Consider the following 22,693-nt stretch of genomic DNA (forward strand, 5'->3'; position numbering starts at 1 on the left):
AAAGCCGTACAGGAAGCTGGCTAGCTATAGTGAGCTCTTGTTTATGTCTTGCAGACTCGTATCCAGATTAGATTACCTATTCCCAATCGAGAAACGCAATCTGTAGAATACCCGAATACTACAGGCCGCACATGTATCCCAATCTACCACCCAAAACGGAGAGAAGAAAAAGAAAAGCTAATTGAAGTGGTTGACAAATTTCTTTTTATTTGTTTGCGGTCGGTATGAGGGATATGGGTTTTAAGGTGACAGGGACGGGATCGAGAGAGAGTTATAAAAAAAAATAATAAAAAAGGGAGTAGCAGGGCCTTAACATCGTGACAAAATCCACAGCCTCTCTTCTTTTTTCCATTTTTTAAATTAAAAAAAAAGGGAATAAAATTCAACGAACTACTTGGCTTTGCATTTACTCCTGCGCGAAGGTCTCGGCAGGGGCAGGAGCACCACCCTCCTGGGCCTCGGCGGCCTGCTGCTCGGCAAGACGCTGCTGCTCGGCGAGCTGCTGAGCGGCGATGGCCTTGGCGCCGTAGTCCTGGCTCATGGGCTGCAGCACGGGCTGCTCCTCCTTGGGCTCGATGATGGTGACGGAGTCGGGGAGAGTCTTCTGGGGGCCGGCCTTGCCCTCGGGGTCGGAGCCGCGCATGATCTTGACCTTGATACCGAGGACACCCTGGCGGAGGAGGACGTGGCGGGTGGCGGAGTCGATGAACTCCTTGGCGGGCTGACCGGAGTGGATCATGAAGCCGTCCTATATCACAGAACACACGTTAGTTGATCTGCACGAAGCCATCTTCAAAAGCGCTGGCGCAATCGTTTCCATCTTCTTCTTCCACCCTCCCCTTCCAACACAACCACAGATGCTGTCGAAATCGATAAATCGGATAAAACGTACAGTGAACTTCATGGACTTGGCACGGGCAGCACGGAGCTTGCCGGACACGACAACCTCGCAACCCTTGGCACCGCTCTCCATGATGAATCGCAGAACACCGTAGCAGGCACGACGGACGGCCAGACCGTTGAGGAGCTTGTAGCGGAGGGACTCGCACTGAGCGACGGCGGACAGACCGCGGTTCTGGACCTTGGCGGCATAGAGGGAGACGGAGTTCTCGGGGAACTTGAACCGCTTCTGGATGAGGGAGGTGAGCTCGCGAATGCGGCGGCCCTGCTCACCGAGAACCTCCTGGGTGTGGGTGGCACGGATGACTGGAAGGAAGAGACATCCGTTAGCACAAGCATTTCCGACAACCTGTATGTATCTCCTCTTCTTTTTTTGGTGTCTCCAACACGCCCGGTCCATGATCGCCCATATCTTCCATCAATTCGACCCTTCTCTCTCCCTTCGACCATCCATTTCCCCCTCAAAACAAATCCAATAGAAAATTCCAGGGCGACGTACTGATATCGGTGACGGTAGGAGTCACACGGACCTCGACACCCGAGTAGCCCTCCTCAGCCAGCTCGCGCTGGAAGAACTCGTTCAGCTCGGCATAGAAGACACCGTCGGCGACGAACTTTCTGCGCTTCGAGATGACTCCCTGGACAGCGGCCATGATTGCTGTGTTTTCGGCTGGTGGGGGGGGAGAGTTGAGGAGGGGGTTTGTCGACGAAACGGCCGGGGACTGAGTTTGGCGGAGGTTGAAGTCGGTCGATTCGATCAAAGAATCGGATTCAGTGCGAGTAAAACGAAGGGAAATTTCGTGGGGCCGGCGGCCAATCACACCGCTTCTTGGCGCAGGGCTCAACCCTCTCTCGCTTTCGGGCGCTATTCCCCTTTGGGATTGTTTCTACCTCAGGCATTTGATTACGTAGCTTCTCTCTTTCTAGTCAACTATAAACTGACGTCGTCCACGCAGGACAGACCAAGGTAGGAATAGATAGTAAGAGGCTCCATTGGTGGGTCAAACGCCCCATAGGGTAAAGTAGGACACCCCCTTTGTAATCGCTGTATGTACTTCTAACAATACCCGTACCACTTTCTTCGTATCACTTCGTAAAACTAATCTGGGCTAAATCAGGAAATCCGGGTCGTGTCTCCTCACTGTGTTTCGACGGTCATCTGGCTTGTTTCCTTGAGTTCTTGCTCGTTTTCGTGGTTTTGAGGAATGGCAAGACGAGAGATACTGGAGGTCACTGCTGCGATTCCGCTTGGGGCAGCACCCGTCGCAACCTCGGAAACAGATGGCCCACTGCCCACAGAATGATGGGCGGTCTCGATCCCCGTTAGCACCGGAGCCCGTTCGGGCTCGGAGCGATCATCCGGACCAGTCGGGGGAGACGCGCCGTGAAGACGCGCACCATTCATCTCCTCGTCGGTCCGGCCAAAGGCCTCATTCCACCATCGGACTTCTTTGAGCCGAGGGAAGATCAAGCGCTCTTGGCCACGTTTATGGTCGTCGATCAGAGGGTTATACTGGGGATTGGAGAACTCCTCCCGCCGAGCGAGGAAGTAGTCCCACACGCTGCGAGTCCGATCTTTCGCACGGATTTCCACACGCTCCTTTTCGCTGTTAAAGAGGAACGTCCCGAATTGGCACGAGTACAGGTGGTAGAGGAGCCGCCGTAGGAATCGCTCGTTGAATTCAAACCGGGTGGGATGCTGGTACAGCAACTGGTAGGTGGCATCCAGGAATTGGTGGAAGACGGGACTGGTTTCCTTGACCTTGGTGACCTCCTTCTCAGCGGGAGCTACCCGGGGAGGTGGACTAGGTTTCTTAGCGGTAGGATTGTCGGAATCATAGCTTTGCATCTCGCCTTCGGGTTCGTGAAGGGAATCGCGGCTGGTATTATCGCGGTTGAAGAACCCTTTGGCGCTCAGGAACGCGTTCTCGATGGCTTTTCCTGCACCGCCGCCCTCCCCAAATCCTCGATTGGGATCCCCTCCGATCCGTTCATTCTCTACCTGAAACCATTTCTCGCTGTTCAAATGGCCCGAGCGGTGCCGGAACATGTGACCGAACGAGAGCCAGTCCTTTTCCACCAAGACCATGAAGCCCTCCATTGTCCGATAATACGGATCCAGGCACACCTGGCTCAGAGCACTCAGCTGACCGGTGCGGTCCCACCCATCGGAGCAATGAATCAGCACATGTGAATGTTGGAGGCCGACCTGGCGGGCAATCAACCCGGCACCGTCCAGGATTCCCGAGATATGTTTCAGCCACCCGCTCCGCGCCAGCTGATCTCGGCTGGGACCGAGCGGCGTGACATCCGAGTCTTTTAACGCATCCATCACTTTGTTCAAGGAGTCCCTCATCACGTGGATGTTGTCAATCCCCAGGTACGCCTTTGTAGCAAATTTGTAATTGACCATATTTTCAGAACCCAGCCCCACGGCCTGCATGGCGTACGCATTTACAGTCGGTCGCGCATCGACGATCAGATTATGCTGCTGGGCGCCGTAGATCTGAGGCTGATCTCCAAATTCTCCCTCGAACGATGATGACAGCATCTCATCCTCCATTTCCTCGGCCTTTCCCAGCTCAGCTAGGCCCGGACTACCGGAGGGATCTTCTGAGGTCGATCCAGATGAATCCTTATCCAGACGCGGGGGCTTGACGTTCGCCAACGGCCTCTCAGACCGGGAAGCGGAGAAGATGGCGGCCAGCAATTTCTCATCCTGGATACTTCGATTTTGCCGTACACCCACCAGGGGCTGGGAGCTCCGCGTAATCGAACAGTTATTCACCGGATGAAGATATGTCAGAACAGGCACTCGTGCGCGGGAGCGATAGCGCCCGGCGTAATTGAGCGTGTTGTCGGAGATGGTCGACGGGACGGCAAAGACGGCTGGGTAGGTTGGCGAAAACTAGCGGACCTCGGTCAATACTCCTCTTGTGACTCGACTCCAGTTGAGACCACTTACCCCGTAGTCCGAATTGATGGTCGAGATCCGCCAACCTCGCCCGTTCTGGCCCACCCCCTGTCGAGCAAACTCTTTGCGGGGATCGTACAACTCCCAACCGTTGAACTCCCGCTCAGGGGGAGGCGGTTGGTAAGAAAACGCATAGAGCTTGTCAACGCGGCCAATTTTGCAGGTCCTTGTCTTTATATTTTCGTAGACATCGCGTGCCTTTGTCTCGTTTTCGAAGTAGAAGCAGACAAACATAAAATCGCGACATCGGATGCGGATTGCGGACGGCTGACGAGAGACCGCGGGAGTCGGGCGGTAGATACAGAAGGAGATGATAGGGAAAGAGATCCAGAGTTCCCGTGGCCTGATTGGGGTGCTGGAGGGCTGTGTAGAGTCGGCAGCGGCGGGAGTGTGTGTAAAGACAATATGATGAGGGGTGAGGTGGAGTGTGCCAACGACCTGTTCGCCACGGCGCGCCAAGGTCACATCTTCAACCTACAACGATACATATAGATCGTCAGTCAACAGATTCTTCAACGGAGCAGCATTCGAGCTGAGAAGTACTTAATGAAAGATAGGGGGTAAGACCTACCTTGGCGACCCGTGTTTTCTCCATGCCGTGTGGGGGGTTACTAGATGCGTATCACCTTCTTCATGGCTGATTGTCACAAAAGTCAAAGGAATATGGATAAGTAGTAGATGTGTCCCAAGCACTAGATCGATTTTAGGTAAATAAACGAGTGGGGCAGCTCGATGGTTGAGTTGATTTCTTGGAGGTGAGAAGAAGGACAAAAAGATCTCAAGGAAACAACGACGACGGGTGGTCCCGTGCCCGGTCAGATGCGGAGCCTTAGGAGCCCCTCGCTAATCGACTATGATGACTTACGTCAGGTTATCCTCATCTTGAAAGTATATCAAGTCGGATCTTCAGGAAGTATCCGTTCTTCTCCCCCGTGGTGGGTTGTACGGTTTCGTTAAATTGTTCTCATAATAATTAAATATCCTTCACCATTCTTCAAGGAGATCAATGTCCTGGGGGTGTAGATCACTCTCATCTCCTCCAGTGGTGGATCACCCGCCTATGGCAGCTTTCCTTCCGGGGTAATTATCGAGACTCGCCGGTCGAGACTATTCAAACTAATTTACTTCTCTTGACATCATATTTTTGAATTGCTCGCATTTTTTCCGTCACACAATTCTTTTTCTACACATAATACTCTGGTTGTGTCGGAGTCATTAAAACTAGTTCCTTAATCGAGAATGCCCCCGAGTCGCTTACCGTCTCCAACAGCGTCAGATGTCTTGCTTTATCGATACCAGCATGGAGTGAACCAAGGGACAGCATTTATACGGGGTCCGTGGCGGGATGGCGACAACTCAAACACCGATCCAGGAGGATCAAAAGAGTTAGCAGAGATTCGAAAGTGAGCCTTTCCGTAGACACCTCAAAGCCTCACCCAATCCTTACAATCATTGCAGGTCTCTCCAAACGGTTGGCTTCCATGAAACAAGCAAGAAATGGGAAACACGGTGGGCGCGGGCAGTGTTGGAATCGGACCTCTCTTGGCTGAGAACAACGGCACGATGCAATGCGATCCGTCTCCCAATTGGCTTTTACACGCTTGGCCCGGCTTTTTGTCAGGATACAGACTTCGAAGGAGAACCGGCACATTTGTACGACCACACTTGGGGTATCGTGAAGCGATATGTGGAAGATTGCTACAATCACGGCATAGGCGTCTTGATTGATTTTCACATTGCGCCCATTTGCAAACGCACCCGGGAGTTGGCGAGGGATTGCATCGCTTTCATCATGCAAGAAGTCACCTTTCATGCCATTCTAGGGGTAACAGGAATCCAAATATCGAACCTGAAGGACTGGAACATTCAAGACTTGACGGACTGGTATAATGAAGTGCTGGTGGTCACTAGCGCCATCAACCCATCGTTGCCCATTTACATCAGCGACGGCGGTAATCTGACTGCGGCTGCGGACTATGCAGCATCGAAGAATCGGCTTCCAGCGCCTGCAGGGAGGAACCCCGTGGTGATCGAGACGCATCGGTACTATAATAGTCAAGCTACAGAGCCACAGTCTGTTATTCAGCAGGTTTCAAATGATCTACGGGACGTCGCAGTCCATAATGATAAGACCTTACACGATGATCCGGTCGACGTCTTCGTGGGCGAATACACCTGCACCCTGAACCCCGAAACGCTACGTCGCGTGGACCCATCCTCTCAATCCGCACTCATCAAGCAATTCGGTCAAGAGCAAGGCAAAGTCTGGGCCGCCCGTGCCAGCGGGTCCGCCTTCTGGGCTCTCAACACAGACGACAGTGATGAAGGCACAGACTTCAAACAGCAAGTCGCCTCAGGCGCGATCTCCCCTCCACAGTGGTTCAACCTAACCCAAAATCAAATTCACGATAAATTAGAGAACGCCAAAACGCAGCGCGCACACCTGCGTGACACTGCAATCGCACAAAACGAGAAGTCATGGGGCATCTACGACAAGCGTCACCAATACGATCTGGGTTGGAATCTCGGCTTCAGCGACGCGATGAGCTTCTTTTCCGCCAGAACGCAACACCTCCTCCCTGGCAACGGCGAGGGAGGAGGAGGCGACAAGATCGGGATGCTGACGCTGTGGATCCGGAAACGTCTCCTGGATACGGGATACGTTGTCGAGGACCTGTATCCCGAATGGGAACAGGGGTTTCGTCGGGGGGTGAGTGATTTCAATCATGTAGTCGGGTGAACCGTCTCATCTGTTGCTTTTTTCGTAATTATTGTCAGAGCTGTACCTATTGTATTCTATACTACTTTGCCCTGTCGGTATGGCATACGGACCATAAACAGCCGGTTTACGACCCGCACAAAAATAACCACCAGAGCCTTCGGATGGAGAGAATTATACCATAATACATAATGACTTGTGTCCATGCTCTTTATGGAACTTCGGCAAATACCACAAACATCATGCTTTACCTACGCCCTTTGCTACATTGCATCATCCAGTGACAAGATTAGCTACACTATTCACTATAAGATCAACGACCTAAAGCTGAGCTACTGCAATCGGTCAGATACACCACCGACAAGCTTACATCCCACACGACGACGTCAAGTCGCGCAGAGGAGTATCCGGGGCAACGACAATTTCACAACTTAAGGACATTCATGCTAAGGGGTCTCAGTACCTCGCACATGATATTGAAGATAGAATGCAGATACACGGTACATATTGTTCCTTATATTAAGCGTAGATTCATGAATCATAGGTCCATCCCAGGCTGATACCGCTCAAATCAAGTCAAGTCCGCATGTAGGCTTCGATTAGAGGTTATCTAGGATTTTCGTCAAGGAGGGGAGTAACTAGAGAAGAAGGTTAGCTTAAGCTGTTCTACACCAGATAGTAGAGTATATGGATGGAAAAAGGAAAGGGGGCAACCCACCCCAGAAGCATCTTCAATCAAAACCTGCGTATCGTTCACAAACTTCGGCGTCAGCAGCGAATGAGCACTATCCAAAAGCCCGCTAACATCGCCAAGCAGCTCCGGCGTGATAGCAGGCGAAACGTCGTCAATCAAGTCGCTCGTTTCGTTAACAAACTTCGCCGTCAACAAGCCGCCAGCGTTCTTCAAAAGACCGCTGACTTGGCTGAGCAGCTCCGGCGTGATAGCCGGCGCCACAGTATCGATGAGATCGGCCGTCTCCTCGACGAATTTCTTGGTCAAGAGCTTTTGGGCATTGCCTAGAAGTCCGCCTACTTGGGCGAGAAGTTCGGGGGTGACGACGGGAGCAATCCCGTCGATAAGGCCGGACGTCTCGTTGACGAACTTCGGGGTGAGGAGGTCGTTGGCGTTGTTGAGGAGACCACCGACTTGCTTCATCAAGCTGGGGGTGAGGTAGGGTGCCACGTCGCCGATGAGACCCTTCGTTTCTTTCACGAATTCGGGTGTGAGGAGGTCGTTGGCGTTGCCGAGGAGACCCTCGATGTCTTTGACGTTGTCTTTGGTTAGGAGGTCTCCGGCGCTGTTGAGTAGGCCGCCGACCTTCTTGAGAAGATCGGGGGTGATGACGGGTGCGACGGCGCCGATCAAGCCCTTCGTGTCGTTCACGAATGACTTGGTGAGTAGATCGCCGGCATTATCTAGAAGACCGCTGACTTCCTTGAGAAGTTCAGGCGTGATGACGGGGGCGACGGCGCCGATAAGGCCCTTGGTGTCGTCGACGAAATTCTTTGTCAAGAGGTCGCTGCCGTTATCTAGCAGGCCATTGAGCTTCTTGAACAGGTCAGGGGACAGCAGGGGACTGGCTGCGCTGATCAGCTCCTTCAACTTCTTGACGAGGTCGGCCGTGAGCAGACTATTGGCGTTGTGAAGCAGCGGGCCAATCTCCTTGAGAAGCTCTGGTGTGATTACCGGTGCCACGGTGTCAATGAGGCCCTTAGTTTCCTTGACGAAGCCCTCGGTCAATAAGCCGTTGGCGTTGCTCAGCAGTTTGCTGACTTCCTTGAGCATCTGGGGTGTCAACACGGGGACCACAGTCTCGATAAGCTGTCTAATCTCTTTGACGAAATCAGCGGTCAGCAGCTTGTTGGCATTGCCGATCAAGCCGTTGACTTCCTTGACGAACTCGGCTGTCAGGAGGTCGCTGCCGTTCTCGAGCAAACCAGATAGCTGCTTGAACAGCTCGGGCGTGACCAGAGGGCCCACTGCCTTGATCAAGTCCTGAATTTCCTTCACGAAGTTGGCTGTGAGCAACTTGTTGGCGTTATTTAAAAGACCAGTCAGCTCCTTGGACAATTCTGGGGTCAGGAGTTTGTAGCCTGTGTCGATCAAGGATTTGGTCTGTTCAGTCGTCTCGTCGTCAAACAAGCGCGCAAAGTGATGGAAGAAAGACTCGACATCCTTGATGAATGTCGGAGAAAGTAGGCCTATTATACCATCGAGATGGTTTCCAAGGTCTTCAATGGGGTTTCCACTGACTCCATCCGGGATCGGATCTTCCCAGAAACTCTTCGAGGAAGAAGAAGCCGATGATGACGGCTTTGAAGAATCTTCTTCGGTCGATTTCTCCTTCGGGGCAGAGGTAGGGGTGGGGGGTCTGTCATCCTTCTTTGCAGAGGAGGTGGTTGTGTCGGGCTTTTCTGTTTCCTTGCTAGACGAATCTCCCGTCGGGACAAGTGGGTTTCCGCTGGTCAGTGCCCCTAAGAAATCGCCACCTTTGGACTTGTCATCCTCGGCGGGCTTTGGCTGGTTTTCAGCCGACCCACTTTGTTGCTCATCATCGTTCGCGTTCTGTTGGTTGACATTGACAGTTGGGTGAGCTGCGCCAGTTGTTTTGGCCTCTGCGGCAGGGGTCTCTGTGGCGGGGTGGTCCTCTGACTGAGCCTCCTGTACCGAAACATTGTCCGCTTGGGGGGAGGCTGGGGTAGCCAGTGAGGTGCTGGAAAGCAGAAACACTGAAAGAACTGTCGAGAAACGCATGCTGGATGCAGACCACCGCTATATTCACACGACTTGGCCAATATGACGGCTGAAAGCCCCAGATCCAGGTCTGCGGGGACTGCAATCTCGCTTTTTATACCTGCGAGTCATGCGGGGATTTTTTGTTCGGGTACGGGGTACCTCTGCACAGAGATCCCGCCATGCCGCTCCAAGACGCCGAGGATCATCCCACATGTGAGGTGGCTAGATCATTTTGTTCCTGGTCAGGACCAAGTGTAACGCCTGATGTCAGTGACGGCGATCCTAGCCTAAGGAGGCTATTCCATTTTGGTGGCTGTTGAAATAAGACAAGGATGAGCCCTTGCTTTCAAGTACGGCTCCATGCAAAACCTAACTGGATCCCTGCTTTGTGTCCGCAAAAGTCCGGGGTCAGGTGCGGTGCTTCAATCCGGGGTAGAGCTCTGATCTATTGCTGGGGAATCAATCCTCCATTCCACGTTGTGTTAGTGGGCCTTAGCCTCGTGTGGCAGCGAATGAAACCAATTACAAATTGCGAGTCGCGGCTGGTCGAACTCTGTTATTTGGACCCTTATATTGATACTGGGAATCCCTATGTCGGCCCGCCATGTTGGCCTCGGGGATCAACCTGGACGTTCAGCATTTGATGTCTATGGCCGCCCACCGCAGGTATTCACGTTGCTTCAATCGACCAACAGACCCATCCGCAATAAATCTGTGATTGGTTGCCGATCCTTGATGTCGGGATTAATACTGATTTGGCTGTCCTGATATGGATGAATGAGCTGTGGCGTTAGGGCAATGCGGCAGCCGGAAAGGTCGAGATGTGGTCTAATTTTTTGCTGGCCACACTGAAAAAATTCCACACCGAGTCAAAAGACATCATTTAACCATTTCTGGTTGATAATGACGAGCATCGAGTACTTTCCGATACTGATGCTGCGGAGACACAGAACAGCGTCTGGTGTACCCCCAAGTCAGTCAACGTTAAGCCCAAATCATTTCATTTTCTCCCCCACATAAGATAAAGCCCTGTCTGCTGATGGTCAAACCATAGATTAGACATTGCTGAGTGGGCAAGCCTGCGGGAATAATGGTGGTGAGGAGAAGAAGGATCGACAGTAAGCTACCGGCACTCAGCGGCATCTCGGAGCTCGAAATATCTCGGCACCATGTGAAGTCGAAGGAATCAAAGGGAGTGGAACAGTCCTCCAATATGGTTAATTAACGGTGTTTTGGTCTGTCCATAAATATCTACTTCATCAGTCAACCGGAGCCAACACGCACCGAAGCGAGAACAGACAAGCCTTGGAGGAGAGTGGAAGAGGTGAGAGGAGAAAGGTTCAAGCCACCACCACGCTTATCCCCATCGAGGTTCGCAGTCCACCATAGCGGCATGATCGACACCGACATCAAGTGGAGAATTCTGCTCTTGGTTGTCGTTCCTTTTCTTCTTTTTACCTTTTGCCGTGTTCACTTGGATTCGATAGCACACCAAGCATGTCATAGCTCAGCGTGTTGGCTTGCCAGAGGTCATATATTGATGATTACAACACTAAACTTGGAGGTTTATTCATGATATACCTGGACATGGTGAACTTTCCCCGTCACTCCCGCGGCATGAACGGGATGCGGTTGAATTGCCGTAAAAGCGGGGTTGTGGGGGATAAGCCTGGCAAGAAGATCCAAGGCCCACAGCCCACGGACCCTTTTAGGGCTCAGAATGGGTCGGAATCATTATAATTGATATTTCCAACTAAACAGTAATATTCTGTTATCGCTCATATTTGTCCAGTTGAGAATTAGCTGATGACGTACAGATAGGACATGCGGTGTTTTTATATATACCTTACTTGTCCACCCCGAAAAGCTAGATTTCAAGCTATCATGATTTCCGCCTTGATCAAACTGGAAAAAATCGACTATTAGACTGTGAAAGTTTGCAAAGTGTCTCACTTGATGGGTACCTGCTTTCCATCATTGTAGTACTAAATCTAAACTCGTGTTTCATGAAGTTTACTTGACCCTACATTATAAGGGACAGGTGTTGTCACACGTACCTTTTGATACAAAGTTCCTCCCCTTGAATTTCTGAACCATCAAAATCTCCAATCTTCTTACAACAAAACTCAATTGGTCATCATGCCACAATCCCGACAGCTGCTTCGGGGGCAAATCACATACTCGAATCTAACATCCTCTCCCAGCTCAAGTATTATACAGAACAGACGAGGTTCTTCGTTCATCTTCATGATCAACGCGAATGGATGAAGGCTGTTGTTGCTCATCATCTTGGACTTGAATCATCCGATGAATGCTATGTGGCAGACGTAAGCTCCTGGCTTCATGGCAGTTTCAATGTCTGTGTGCCTATCATAGTTCAGCTGGGAGGGCAAGCGCGTTCTTCTACGGTTTCCTTTGCCATATCGCGTCGGTGAAAGTTTCAGGCCTGGAAATTGCGACGAGAAAGTGCAATGTGAAGCAGGCTCCTATGCATGGATCCAGAACAACTGTCCCCACGTGTCAATACCAAAACTATATGGCTTTGCTCTATCCAGTGGCGAGAAGGTATGAATAGAAACAGTGGTCGATCCTTCTGGTTTAAGCCGCTATTGATGATTTCCAGTTCACCCGGCTTGAATCACTGCCATTCATCTCACGCTGTTTCCAACTATTGTGCCAAAATATCTTATCATTGTTGAATGGATCGGTTCCTCCAAACTATGCCCACCATCAGAGCAGATGTTCAATCTTTACCGGTAGTACCGTGAAAGTCGACTACCTCTTGATTGAGTTCAGCGAAGAGACACATGGGTCTATGCTTTTTAATACATGGAACGAAGGACAGAATGATCCAAAACGGAGGAAGACCTTTTTTCATGATCTCTCCCGGATCTTCTTGAACATCACACAGATTCCCTTGCCTAGGGTCGGTTCGTTCGTCATTGACATCACAAATCGGCCCCTCTCAGTTGAGATTCAGCAGTTAGAGAATGAGAATATACCGACTGAAATATCCCGTGATTATACATACTCAACTGCTGATTCTTATATTGCTGATATACTTGGATTCCATGACAATCGTTTTCGATATCAACCTAACGCTGTGAATAATCTCGGAGACTGTGCTGACCAGCTTTCTGTTCCCAATTTTCCGAGTTTTATTTCTTTCGGAGCTTTCCTGCTTAAATGATCTTTAATGGCTGAGTCCAAAGCTCCCATTGCCCTCTTTCTGTGGTTTCCTTGCCTCTTTTCTTGTGCAGCTTTACCCGAAGAGCTTAGTTGTTGGAGATCTTTGACACCTGCTTTAATTCCGTATACAGCCTCGTCGGTTGTGATTTCGTTTGGTAATGATTGGTCGGCCATTCTAGATAACCCTATTAGGCTGTATTCGCAGTTTGTTCCTATTGCGATTTGTGAGCCAAATGCTTGTGGAAACCTTGCGATGTTTTCTTTGGGAGAGGGGTGTAGTGCGTAAGTTATCTAATCGTTTTCTAAATTCCTGCTGGTCTATCAAGATATTCTACCTAGTCAGGTTACCTCGCAGTCTGAATAATTAGTACTAATGGCCACAGATTATCGCGCGTTGGAAAATCCTTTCTGCTCTTGAAAATAACCACAATCCCATTCAGTATGCCAATATGCTGTCTGCTTGCAAGATCCAACATTCAATTAGCTTTGTCGTCCCACGCATATGTGATAATACCAGCACGCTTTTCCCTCTGTCATAAGGGGGTCCCATACATGCCTGTGATGGGAAAGTCAAGCTTGATTTCACCTTGGAATCGTATATCATACCGGGAAGCAATGGGCAGGACCAGTACTAGCATAGGAACATCATGTTACAAGAATCATTGAGCATCAAGCACGGTGATAATAAACCATGAGTGTTCCTCAATAGACCGATCTTCATATAAGCTATGCGCAACACATTTACCAATGAGGAGCTACATCAGTTAGTTCGAATAATTGGACATGGCATCCTAGTGTCTGGTAAAGGCTACATATGTGAGCCAGCCTGTGCCCTACACATTCTCGCATGCTAATTGGAGTATACTGGAGCCTCACTATTAGTATATCAAGACACGGGCCTAGATATTCTATCATAATCACAATCCTAGACAAGAGCGAATGAGAATATCGAAAGACCAAAGATGATGATGATTATACGAAATGGTGATGAAGGGTCCAAATTCTGCAAGAGACGCAACAATAATGGATCTGCTTTGTGGGTCAACTGATCAACTGATTGCAATCACAGCTTCCATAAAGTCTCTCAATCCCCGTGAAAGAAAGACTGTTGATCTCTTACAGTCAATATTCGATCGTGCATCTCCGGTAGAGCACACAGGGCACAGCCTGGGGGGGTTTATTGACAGATTGAACACTGCAGGTAGGCATTCATCGACAGGAGCAAATCCAACCAGTATCTTATGCAGAGTGTCTGTTTTGATCAATGGTTGTATATCGATATGCAACCAGAACGGTCTTGGATGAGACCGTATCCCAAGGCCTTTGAAATAGATTCAACTATATCAACACTCTATGAAGATGCTGTTTGCGGATGACACCGAGGAAGATGCAATATACCCTGCGAAAGAGCTCAATTTTACGGCCTTTATATTCTAGGATCAATCAGCCTGAGTGATGCGTCGGCTGTCTGGCGCAAGAAACAGCAATGTTCCAAGCGATTAAACCTTGGAATATAATTCAAGCTGGAAGGCACGAGAAATTCTATATTGTTAGTTGAACAAACTCTCTTGAGTGCGGTTTTCATTATCTCGAGTGGCAGTCCATGGACATGCTTTCTCTGCTGTGGTACTTATGTAGAAGAGCAGTTCACTAGAGATAGTGTTGGCTGGCTCGTCGCTGGTGAGTATACAGCATACTGATATTTCTCACAGTCGAGTCTCGTTTACCGAAAAATAAATTATATTAGTAGAGAACGCGAGACGAATACAATGGAAGAATGCACCCCTCGAAAAACCTCAAAAGTCCATACAATTAGTGATGACTTTTGTTTACAGTAAGAAAGAATCAAACTACAAAGTCCGTGACGAAAAGAGATAAGCGTTAGTCTGGTTGTGGTGCTTGCTTCTGTCACAAAAGTACTTCCAGCACAGAAGTTTACCAACGCAGTTGATTTATGATAGATAGAATAACGCATGGCATACATCAGTCAAATTGTACTTTTGCAACGCATGGCATACAGCACCTGTGCATATTCTAATACATCGCATTCGTAATGATAGATCCCTACACGTCCTAATCAATCCAAGTAAAAAGCTAAAGCAAGTGTCCTTCCCAAAGTACTAGATAATTGCAAGCATGTCATATACAAAAAGCGCATTGAACACCCAGTCCGTTACCATCTCACATAAGCACCCATTGTTATTTGGTCGAACGCAGAATGTGGATGCATAGGTTGATAGAAACATGCTGACTTGTGTGACAGCCAAGCTATTAGTTTCCCTCCTCGAAGCATATCCCAGAATAGGAATTAGCTTCTTGGTCTGGGCCGCATCTTCCGCATTGTCTAGAGCTGTATACTCCAACCATCGACATCTCCAGGGAGGACGTCATGCAGATAGACACTTCGAGTGAACCAGCGAAGATAGATGAAATTAAATCCAAGACAAGGCGTCGTCACCATCCGATATTCGAAAGGCTAGAACTTGGGATCAGACATTGATCTCCCCTATACCTGGTACCTACCTACCAGCATCCCGGATGAAACTGGCCGTGCACCACATCAACAATGTCTCCCCCTACCACCACCACGGGTCCAGACCAGACTCTAGATTCAAGTTCATGATCAAATGGAAAAAGAAAAAAGAGAGACAGGTTCTAGATCATCGCAATCCAAGAAGACGGGAAGAAAACTCTCCCTCCCTTGCCCGCATCGCGTCAACACACCTTCTTCGCAAATGACATCACCTCTCATAACCGCGGACTTTATCTCCATCTCCATCTCACACCAAACCAAACCCCTCAACCGTGCATCGCACTGCATATCACTCACGACCTACATATAACCCTCTCACCTCCTGGTCTACTAACCAGCTAAGTCGTACTAATGTAACCGCCCTCCCCCCCGGTCGAATCACAAGAGTCTCGACCCATCCATCCAAACCTCAAAGCGGCTAGCCGAACAGGTGACCAAAACACCATGCACTGTCAGCAAGCCCGGTGGGTCTTTTATTTTTGTTTGGGAGGGTGAAGGGTGGGATTAGTGGTACGGAGGAGTGAGATCCCTTCCCATTTCCCCCCCCCTCCCCCTTCCCCCTCTTCTATGTTCCATGGGTCTGCTCTACGCCGGGAGGGTCGGTGCATGCGGACCTAGTATTCGTCTGGAAAGGGTAAGGAGGAGGACTGTGCTCTTTTTTTTGTGCAGGCTGAGAGCGGGAGGGTTGATCCAATAAGGGTGGAGTTTGTGGTAATCTCCCAGGGGTGGTGGGTGGTGAGAGCTGGCCTGAGAAGAGAGGAAGGGAGGGAAAAGGGGAGGGGGGATGAGTGAGTGAGGCGGGGGATTGCGTTGAATCTTCCCATTAACTAAGGCTGCTAGCTTGCTAGTCCTGCAGCGTGGAGCATAAAGTGGGCGCTTAGTATGGATACTATAGTAGGTAGGATGGATGGATGGATGGATGGTCTTCTCGCTTGGCTATGTGTATTGTACGGTAATGGCTCGATAAATGAATAAATGAATGAATGAGTGGTTGGATGGATTGTCCTGGGTGGGTGCTTGCCTAGCGTGACACTGGAGACCCTGGACAGTAGACACTAAGGACTTTTTTGTGCCAGGGGCCAGGATGTATCATAGCATGGTTACAGTGAGAAGAACCCAGGTTTCTGCAGGCTTAGTTTTACCGCGGTTGGAGTCGCCTTCAGAGGATTTACGGGAATCATCTACTTGAGTAAGAAGATAGGTAGCTGAGGTTCCTAAGATATCTGTGATTGGGGATTCATGTTTGAATCATGACCGAGACAGCCTTGTTAAGCGCTAAGAAGAATCATGGGCCATATGATATTCGACTCAGTCGCTGGAAAGTTCACCGTGATTGAAAGGTGCCTGTGTTTCCTCTTTGTCTCGCAGCATGGATACGGTCATGCATCTCAACCACTAACCTAGGCATGGTTTGTGGCTATGCCCATGCATGATGTTCTCCGTTCCACGAGCCATGTCCAAAGCGTGCAGATGCTCCGTTCGTGTCTTTTCGCTGGCAATTTCCAGGCGTCCGGTTCTATGTTTTATTATCTTCTTGATTTCTGTATTCTCTGCTACTATTCTTTTCTTATTTTCTCTTCTCATAGGTTGGAATGATACACGAGAGCAGATTATGTCATAGTGCCTGCAGAAACTCCGCCACACTGACCGTGGCGGACGTGGCAGGTGACAGCCGCTCCAGTGAGGCGCAGCAATCGGTCATCACCGAAGGAGCGACAAGGATAAATTTCTCCCCGGTCAATATCCACACCGTGGCAATTTCAATGGTGTTGAAAGGTATTTTCATAATGACAAAAGAATGATTATCTGATTTACCGATATTTTCCACCCTTATGTCGAATGGAGGGGCAACACTAACGGCTGAATCCAGTTGTGATGTGTCGTGTCGCATTGCGTCTCTACGGAGTTGACCAGGCTGACGACGCGTGGTGTGTTTCATTATCCTAAAATATTTAAACAAAAAAAAAAAAAATTGAGAAAGTAATTGAGAAAAAAGGAGCCTTGTCTACCGACCTGCTGACAGAGCCGGCGTCAACCGACGATATTCTCGGAAATCGATCAACTCGCGAATCTGCCATCCACCCATTCAACCAACCTTTGTCTTCTCCCGTCTCCATCCCCGAGAGTACACTACATGCGCTGCATGTATCAACATGTGTTGCCGGGCGCATATGGAGTCTTTCTCCCATGTATCACCTGATCATAGGCATAGGCTGCCATATTTCTGTTGGTTCGGCTTGTCGCTGGTGGGGCGCCGCACGGCAGTCGATGGCATGTTGGACGTGCAGTCGTGCAGTGACTTTGCAAGAGATCCCCAGTCTTTTTCAACCGAGCTGGGTCGCTAACTGTTCTAAATATGCCTCGTGTGGCCAGGTCACGGGATACACTGGCCTTGCTTACCTCAGATTCGTGTTATCCACCATGCTTACACCCCCATGTTATATACACAGCGCTGGGACCTTATTGTGCTAGGAGAGTATAAAAGCCCTAAGTCAACAAGGCAAGTCGAGGACACTAGTTCGAGTAATCAGTCCTAGTAACAAACGAATACGTCGTTACAAGTTCGAGTTGCGTTCAAATGGCTATCCGCTTCTAGAAAGTCCAGAGATGACCATCGACGAGGCTCAGTCCAATCGCAGATCGTAACAGGGATCTCAGCTGTAGCGCTCGACCGGGCTCTCTGATCGGCGGGCGAATACCAGGCCAGGACAGCCTTTTGTTCAGCTTCCCAAGAGCATTTTAGCTCCATCTTCCGACTCCTCCATGATTCATCAGCTGCGTAATTTTCCCCTCTCTTTTTTTTTCCTTTTTTTTTTTTTTTTTCCTTTTTGGTTATGTTCTTTCCCCTATTCTGAGTTCTTTATGGTGATAGGACTCACCTCTCGCATGGTTATGAACTGAAGTACGAGTCAATCAGTCGTTTCACTTTGAGTCTGTCTCATGGCCTATCCAAAATCTGTCTGGACGAACTAATGCCGCCCAGGGGACGCTCTTCAACTGATAGACTGTCTAGAACGGACAATATTGCCTGTATAATAGCAAGAGCAAACCTTGTCTGTATGTCAGCAATATTATGTCGCCGATCACAACTATACAGAAAGCGTAATAGAATACAACAATATAGTATGGAAATTATCCAGCACGATAAGAGATACGGTGTGCAGTCAACGATAAGGAGGTACGATGCACTTGCTCGCGTGAAATGTGGGGTTCGATTTAGTATGAATTTACCCGATGGAGCCCTTAGGATCGGAGATGTCCATCCCGCGGCACCCTTCTTGCATTTACCGTTGTTGGATCCGAACGATGCCTGCATTATAGATTTCTTTTGTTACTTTGACAGGTAGCAGGTTCAGGTCGGAATAAATTCCCGTCGATTTAGTGCGTTCCTACCTGTCATGTTGATTAGGGTTCTCTTTTTTTTTACCTGCGGTAAGGCTATGTAAGGTAGGTTAGGGCAGTATCATTATCTACGGAGTACTCCGTCCGGGCTATACACCTATTGAACATATATTGTAAAAACCTCGGTTGTAAAAGATAATGATATCAATGAATAATTTGAGAATAATTTTGAAGTATGACACCAGATGAATTGTTTTCTTTATTTTCCTTTTTTTTTTCTTTCAAATTCACGATCCACATATTCAGTCTCACTTTATCCCAATGGAGCAATACGCGCGCACCGAGAGTATGCGTGTTGGAGTACGAGGTCTACCATCCCAGCTGAAAATCAGCAAAACCAGCTGGTCCCACTGGTGGCGGACTTTGCCTTGTCTGCGCGAAGCATAAACACACAGAGTCAGGACTCAGGATTCTTTGATCCAAGACCGCACGATCATCGGGTGATCGTCACAGCCGGGTTAGATGTGGGGTGGGCACGACACCACCAAAAGTAGCATATCCTGGATTTCCCAGGATTTCAGAAGCCGGTTAGTCAAGGCGATAGATATCCACTTGCCCTACTCCGTAAAGAAAGCTGATTATCGCTTTATGTGAAATCATACGCCGTCCTTACTCGCCTCTCCTCAAACGTAACGGGGATAGACCGTTCCCATGGCCCGAGAGATGCATCGGTCGATCCACTCGCTCATGGCAAGTGGATCAGCAATGGGGCTTAGCAGGTCTATGTTTCGATTGGCGTAGAATCGCGCGGCGAGTCGAGTGGTGCTTCATCGCTGTTAGCCTTTTATTTTTTTACTTGTTCAATTTTAATTTTTTAGATTTTTTTTGTTTTCCTTGTTCTTTGATGTTATCCTTGGAATCCTTTGTTGATATCTTTGAGATCATGTGCCATAATGAATGATGTCAATCCAACTACCAAATAACCAGTCTGTCCAGTATAACACAGTTAAAACTACTACCCACCAGACTAGTCGATAAAATCTTCGGCACTTGCAGTCTGAGCCTGGAGAGTGGAGAGTCACACTACGACATACTGCATAAGTTTACTAAGATACTTTACCTGCTTTACACCTCCAATACCCAACAATACCTACAACCGAAATGCAATCGATAGAACGACTCCCCGTCGGGTTCTTTTCCCACGATCTAGGACGTCAGTCAGTCGTATACGGTTATACGCTTTCCCAGTGGCATTTGGCGCTCTGACTCGATGGTTTCCCAGAGAGGCGTTGGTGATAATCTAGTGGTTCCCGACCATCGTCCTATGAACCATCCGAAACCCTCCAAATCAACGGTTTCTGAGACGGATGCACCCATAAGGAGTCAGGGAGTAGGCAAATAAAAGAACAGGATAGAGAACTAGATAATATCAATATTCTTCCCTACAATATCACCCCTGATATACAAGGGATTATAGTGTAGGGTAGGACCATCACTCGACATACGGAATCAAAGGCCCCTCCATCAACTTCCGTCTCCACCTTCTCGGACGATTCTGGACACCTGCATACAACTAACGCCAAACTCTGAACATGCCCAGCTGAGATCGGACGGTGAGTCCGGACGGTGGCCACAAAGTCTCTCCCTCGTTCCATACGATCGGGATTTCGCGTCTGCAAGAGAAAAAAGTCACCGGTCATTGTCCATTTTCCATCCATATCCCTCTTGCCTGTTGCATGCAGGCGCCTCGAGTTGCCATCTAGCAAATGTGGTTTGGATCGGGTTTTGTCTCTCAAATTCTATTTTATTCCATTTTATTTTCTCCCGTGTGGCATCTTAGAAATAAATCAATAAATAAGACAAAACTTGTTGGTTGGATGATCTCAAGCAGTTGGATCTAGTATCTAGGTATAAAGTACATAAACTTAATATCAGGAGCCTTTTCTTCATCCAAGAAGAAGAAGAAAAAATACCTATGTGCATCTACTAGTGAGTCGCATCCTCTCACAACTCCTGATCTGTTAAACCAGTCATCCTCTTGCCCTTTTGGGCCATCCTTCGCTCCCGCCCCTCTCTGTCTCTCTCTCTCTCTCTCTCTTCTTTCTCTTCTTTCTTACTTCTACCTCTACTCACCTTTCTTTACTCCTTCTCCTTCTTCTTTTCTTTCTTCCTTGTCTTTTCCTTTTTTCCCTTCACGGCCACTTAATTTTCTTTTCTTTCTTGCACCATTCCTTTCTTTCATTACCATCTTCAGCTTTCCTTTTCTTTCGCATCTGACCCCACAGTAATTTAAATCCACATACTCTCTCCACTTTTGCGCTGGGTATCACCTGTGGGCTTTTTATTTTCTATACATACTTGCCAACTTTTAATACGGACTACCTCCAACCAGACAGGATTTCGTGACTCGCTTCAAAGCACCTATCTATCCTAGCGACCGCCTAGGGATCATTCTGGCCTATCCTCTCCGGGATCACGGACCTTATTGAAGCAACGCGCATGGTGTGGGCGCATCTTGTCTGGATGATCGCCGTGCCTTCATTTCTTCTTCTTCTAAAACATCTTCATCGCTTGTTTCAGTCTTTCGGTTTAACGGATCAGCGCCATCATCACGCCTAGTCATCATGCCAACCGTCTTGCTGCCATCATCGGCTGCCGCGTTTGCGCCGCGGTCCTCCCCCAACGTGGTGTTGAATACCAGGGTTGAACCCTGGCTCACGGCAACCTTGAAGCGAGTCAACCGAGTGAAGCGACCTCTGAACAATGTGACGCAGCACACCCGATGCCTGACGGAGACTCTTTCCTCGCCGAACGCCATCTGGACGTTGTGTTCCATGATGTTTCCCAAAGCCCCCGATTCAGAACTCAAGAAGGACGAAAACCCTCTGGTGGAGGCGCTCTTTAACTATGAGATGGTCCACATGGAAGCATACGTGGTGCATGTCGACATGGTGTCGCAAAACGAAGTGGCCTTCAAGCTGACGCCGGAGACAATCGAAGCGTTGGTCGATTTTCACAAGGACATTTACTCCGTCGACATGGCGGCCAGCACCTGGGATTGGTCCGAGAAGGATAGTCAGCTGAAGAAGCTCCAAGAGGAATTCGTCCAGGCCGCGAACAAGTTTGTCTACCGGACCAGCGCCCAGGCGCTGGAGGGGCTCGAGGAGGACGGTGCTGGAGAACTGCTCGGCGGTCGAAGCGACGAAGCCAAGGCGGCCATCACTAACCTTTTCGTTTCGTTGCTTCCGCCACCGCCTCGCGTGGTCGACGTTGTTCGTCCGGCGCCCCTTCTCCCCAGCTCGACTACACCGGAAACGTGGTGGCAAGACCCCATGCAACAACCCGTGTCGGTGGACTCGTGGAAAGTACTTCCATCCAGCCCAGCAACCGCCAGCACCGATGATTCTAATCCGAATGTGTGGGCCAGCCTGAACAGCATCAATGATACTCAATATGCATCCCCAACCCCGTCCTACAGCCAACCCTACGACACGTCACCGTACAACACGACGCAGTACTACAGTGCGGCCGCCACGTCGGCCGCCATCGCCTCCCTGCCACTTCCTAGCATGCTAATTCTGCCCTGCAGCACGGCAGCGAACATGGTAGGGTTTGGCTGGGGAGATCGATACGATTTCGCGCTGCCCTACGGAACCACGATGTAATGCGTCCTTGGAACCAGGCACTTGATGTTAACGGTCTCCCTGACTTCGCATGTCTTTGGATTAGATCCCAGGGCTTATATCGGCAAACATCGGCGACTACATGCCCCTCGGGCCCACCCACACAAGAATCACCACGAGAACGACGGGGGGCGCTTCGCCTCGGATACAGACATCAGACTAATTGGCATCAGTGATAGCGTTTTTCCATGCTCGGTTTGCGATCCACAATACTCCCACTCATCTTCGTTTTGCATATTGATCCCAGGAACATAATATCTTCCTCTTTTCCGTGTGACAAGTTTGAATTCCCGTTTTGCTTTTCTTTGTGCCAGCGTCAGCGTTTTTGTTCAACCCATCCATTTGCATTCAGAAGCGGCGGGTCGGCTGTTTGTTCTTTCTTTTGTCGGGGAATGTCCCAATATTGTTCTATATGACATCAAGACTGGTTAGCCTCACGGCTTGGGATATGATCTGGATGAGAACTGTGCTTTGTTTTCTGTGTTTCTGTTTTGTCGCCGCGTCGTTACCTGAGTGGGAGGCCGATGTTGTGGACCAACATCTTGGGTCTTCCTTTGGTAACATCTCCTTTCTGATACTGGATATCAGACTGGTGGTCCGAAGATTGGATCAGGAG

At 49.3% G+C, this 22,693-nt stretch overlaps 6 protein-coding genes across 6 annotated transcripts; 3 read left to right on the forward strand and 3 right to left on the reverse strand.

Moving 5' to 3' along the window:
- Window positions 1-55: 55 nt before the first annotated feature.
- On the reverse strand, window positions 56-1,681 carry BDW47DRAFT_98940 (40S ribosomal protein uS3). Its single transcript, XM_024820770.1, has 3 exons — window positions 1,400-1,681; window positions 893-1,206; window positions 56-748 (listed from the first exon to the last, which is right to left on the reverse strand). Exons 1-3 carry the CDS (start codon window positions 1,551-1,553, stop codon window positions 407-409), a joined length of 810 nt encoding a protein of 269 aa, XP_024676007.1. The 5' UTR covers window positions 1,554-1,681; the 3' UTR covers window positions 56-406.
- A 128-nt stretch (window positions 1,682-1,809) lies between these two features.
- On the reverse strand, window positions 1,810-4,634 carry BDW47DRAFT_98941 (phosphatidylinositol-3-phosphatase YMR1). The gene is made up of 3 exons (XM_024820771.1): window positions 4,446-4,634; window positions 3,866-4,348; window positions 1,810-3,808 (listed from the first exon to the last, which is right to left on the reverse strand). The coding sequence occupies exons 1-3, from the start codon at window positions 4,467-4,469 to the stop codon at window positions 2,039-2,041; spliced, it is 2,277 nt and encodes a 758-aa protein (XP_024676008.1). The 5' UTR covers window positions 4,470-4,634; the 3' UTR covers window positions 1,810-2,038.
- A 159-nt stretch (window positions 4,635-4,793) lies between these two features.
- Window positions 4,794-6,851, forward strand: BDW47DRAFT_98943 (glycoside hydrolase). Its single transcript, XM_024820772.1, has 2 exons — window positions 4,794-5,277; window positions 5,333-6,851. Exons 1-2 carry the CDS (start codon window positions 5,114-5,116, stop codon window positions 6,612-6,614), a joined length of 1,446 nt encoding a protein of 481 aa, XP_024676009.1. The 5' UTR covers window positions 4,794-5,113; the 3' UTR covers window positions 6,615-6,851.
- Window positions 6,852-7,176: 325 nt separating this feature from the next.
- On the reverse strand, window positions 7,177-9,575 carry BDW47DRAFT_132348 (uncharacterized protein). Its single transcript, XM_024817530.1, has 2 exons — window positions 7,312-9,575; window positions 7,177-7,231 (listed from the first exon to the last, which is right to left on the reverse strand). The coding sequence occupies exons 1-2, from the start codon at window positions 9,346-9,348 to the stop codon at window positions 7,193-7,195; spliced, it is 2,076 nt and encodes a 691-aa protein (XP_024676010.1). The 5' UTR covers window positions 9,349-9,575; the 3' UTR covers window positions 7,177-7,192.
- Window positions 9,576-16,172: 6,597 nt separating this feature from the next.
- On the forward strand, window positions 16,173-18,102 carry BDW47DRAFT_98951 (uncharacterized protein). Its single transcript, XM_024820773.1, has 5 exons — window positions 16,173-16,828; window positions 16,923-16,980; window positions 17,049-17,552; window positions 17,615-17,831; window positions 17,925-18,102. Exons 1-3 carry the CDS (start codon window positions 16,645-16,647, stop codon window positions 17,395-17,397), a joined length of 591 nt encoding a protein of 196 aa, XP_024676011.1. The 5' UTR covers window positions 16,173-16,644; the 3' UTR covers window positions 17,398-17,552; window positions 17,615-17,831; window positions 17,925-18,102.
- Window positions 18,103-20,701: 2,599 nt separating this feature from the next.
- On the forward strand, window positions 20,702-22,274 carry BDW47DRAFT_43741 (uncharacterized protein). The gene has a single exon (XM_024819034.1). It carries the CDS (start codon window positions 21,019-21,021, stop codon window positions 22,057-22,059), a length of 1,041 nt encoding a protein of 346 aa, XP_024676012.1. The 5' UTR covers window positions 20,702-21,018; the 3' UTR covers window positions 22,060-22,274.
- Window positions 22,275-22,693: the final 419 nt, after the last annotated feature.

This window comes from Aspergillus candidus (genome assembly GCF_002847045.1).
Source record: "Aspergillus candidus strain CBS 102.13 unplaced genomic scaffold BDW47scaffold_3, whole genome shotgun sequence".
Classification (NCBI taxonomy): domain Eukaryota; kingdom Fungi; phylum Ascomycota; class Eurotiomycetes; order Eurotiales; family Aspergillaceae; genus Aspergillus; species Aspergillus candidus.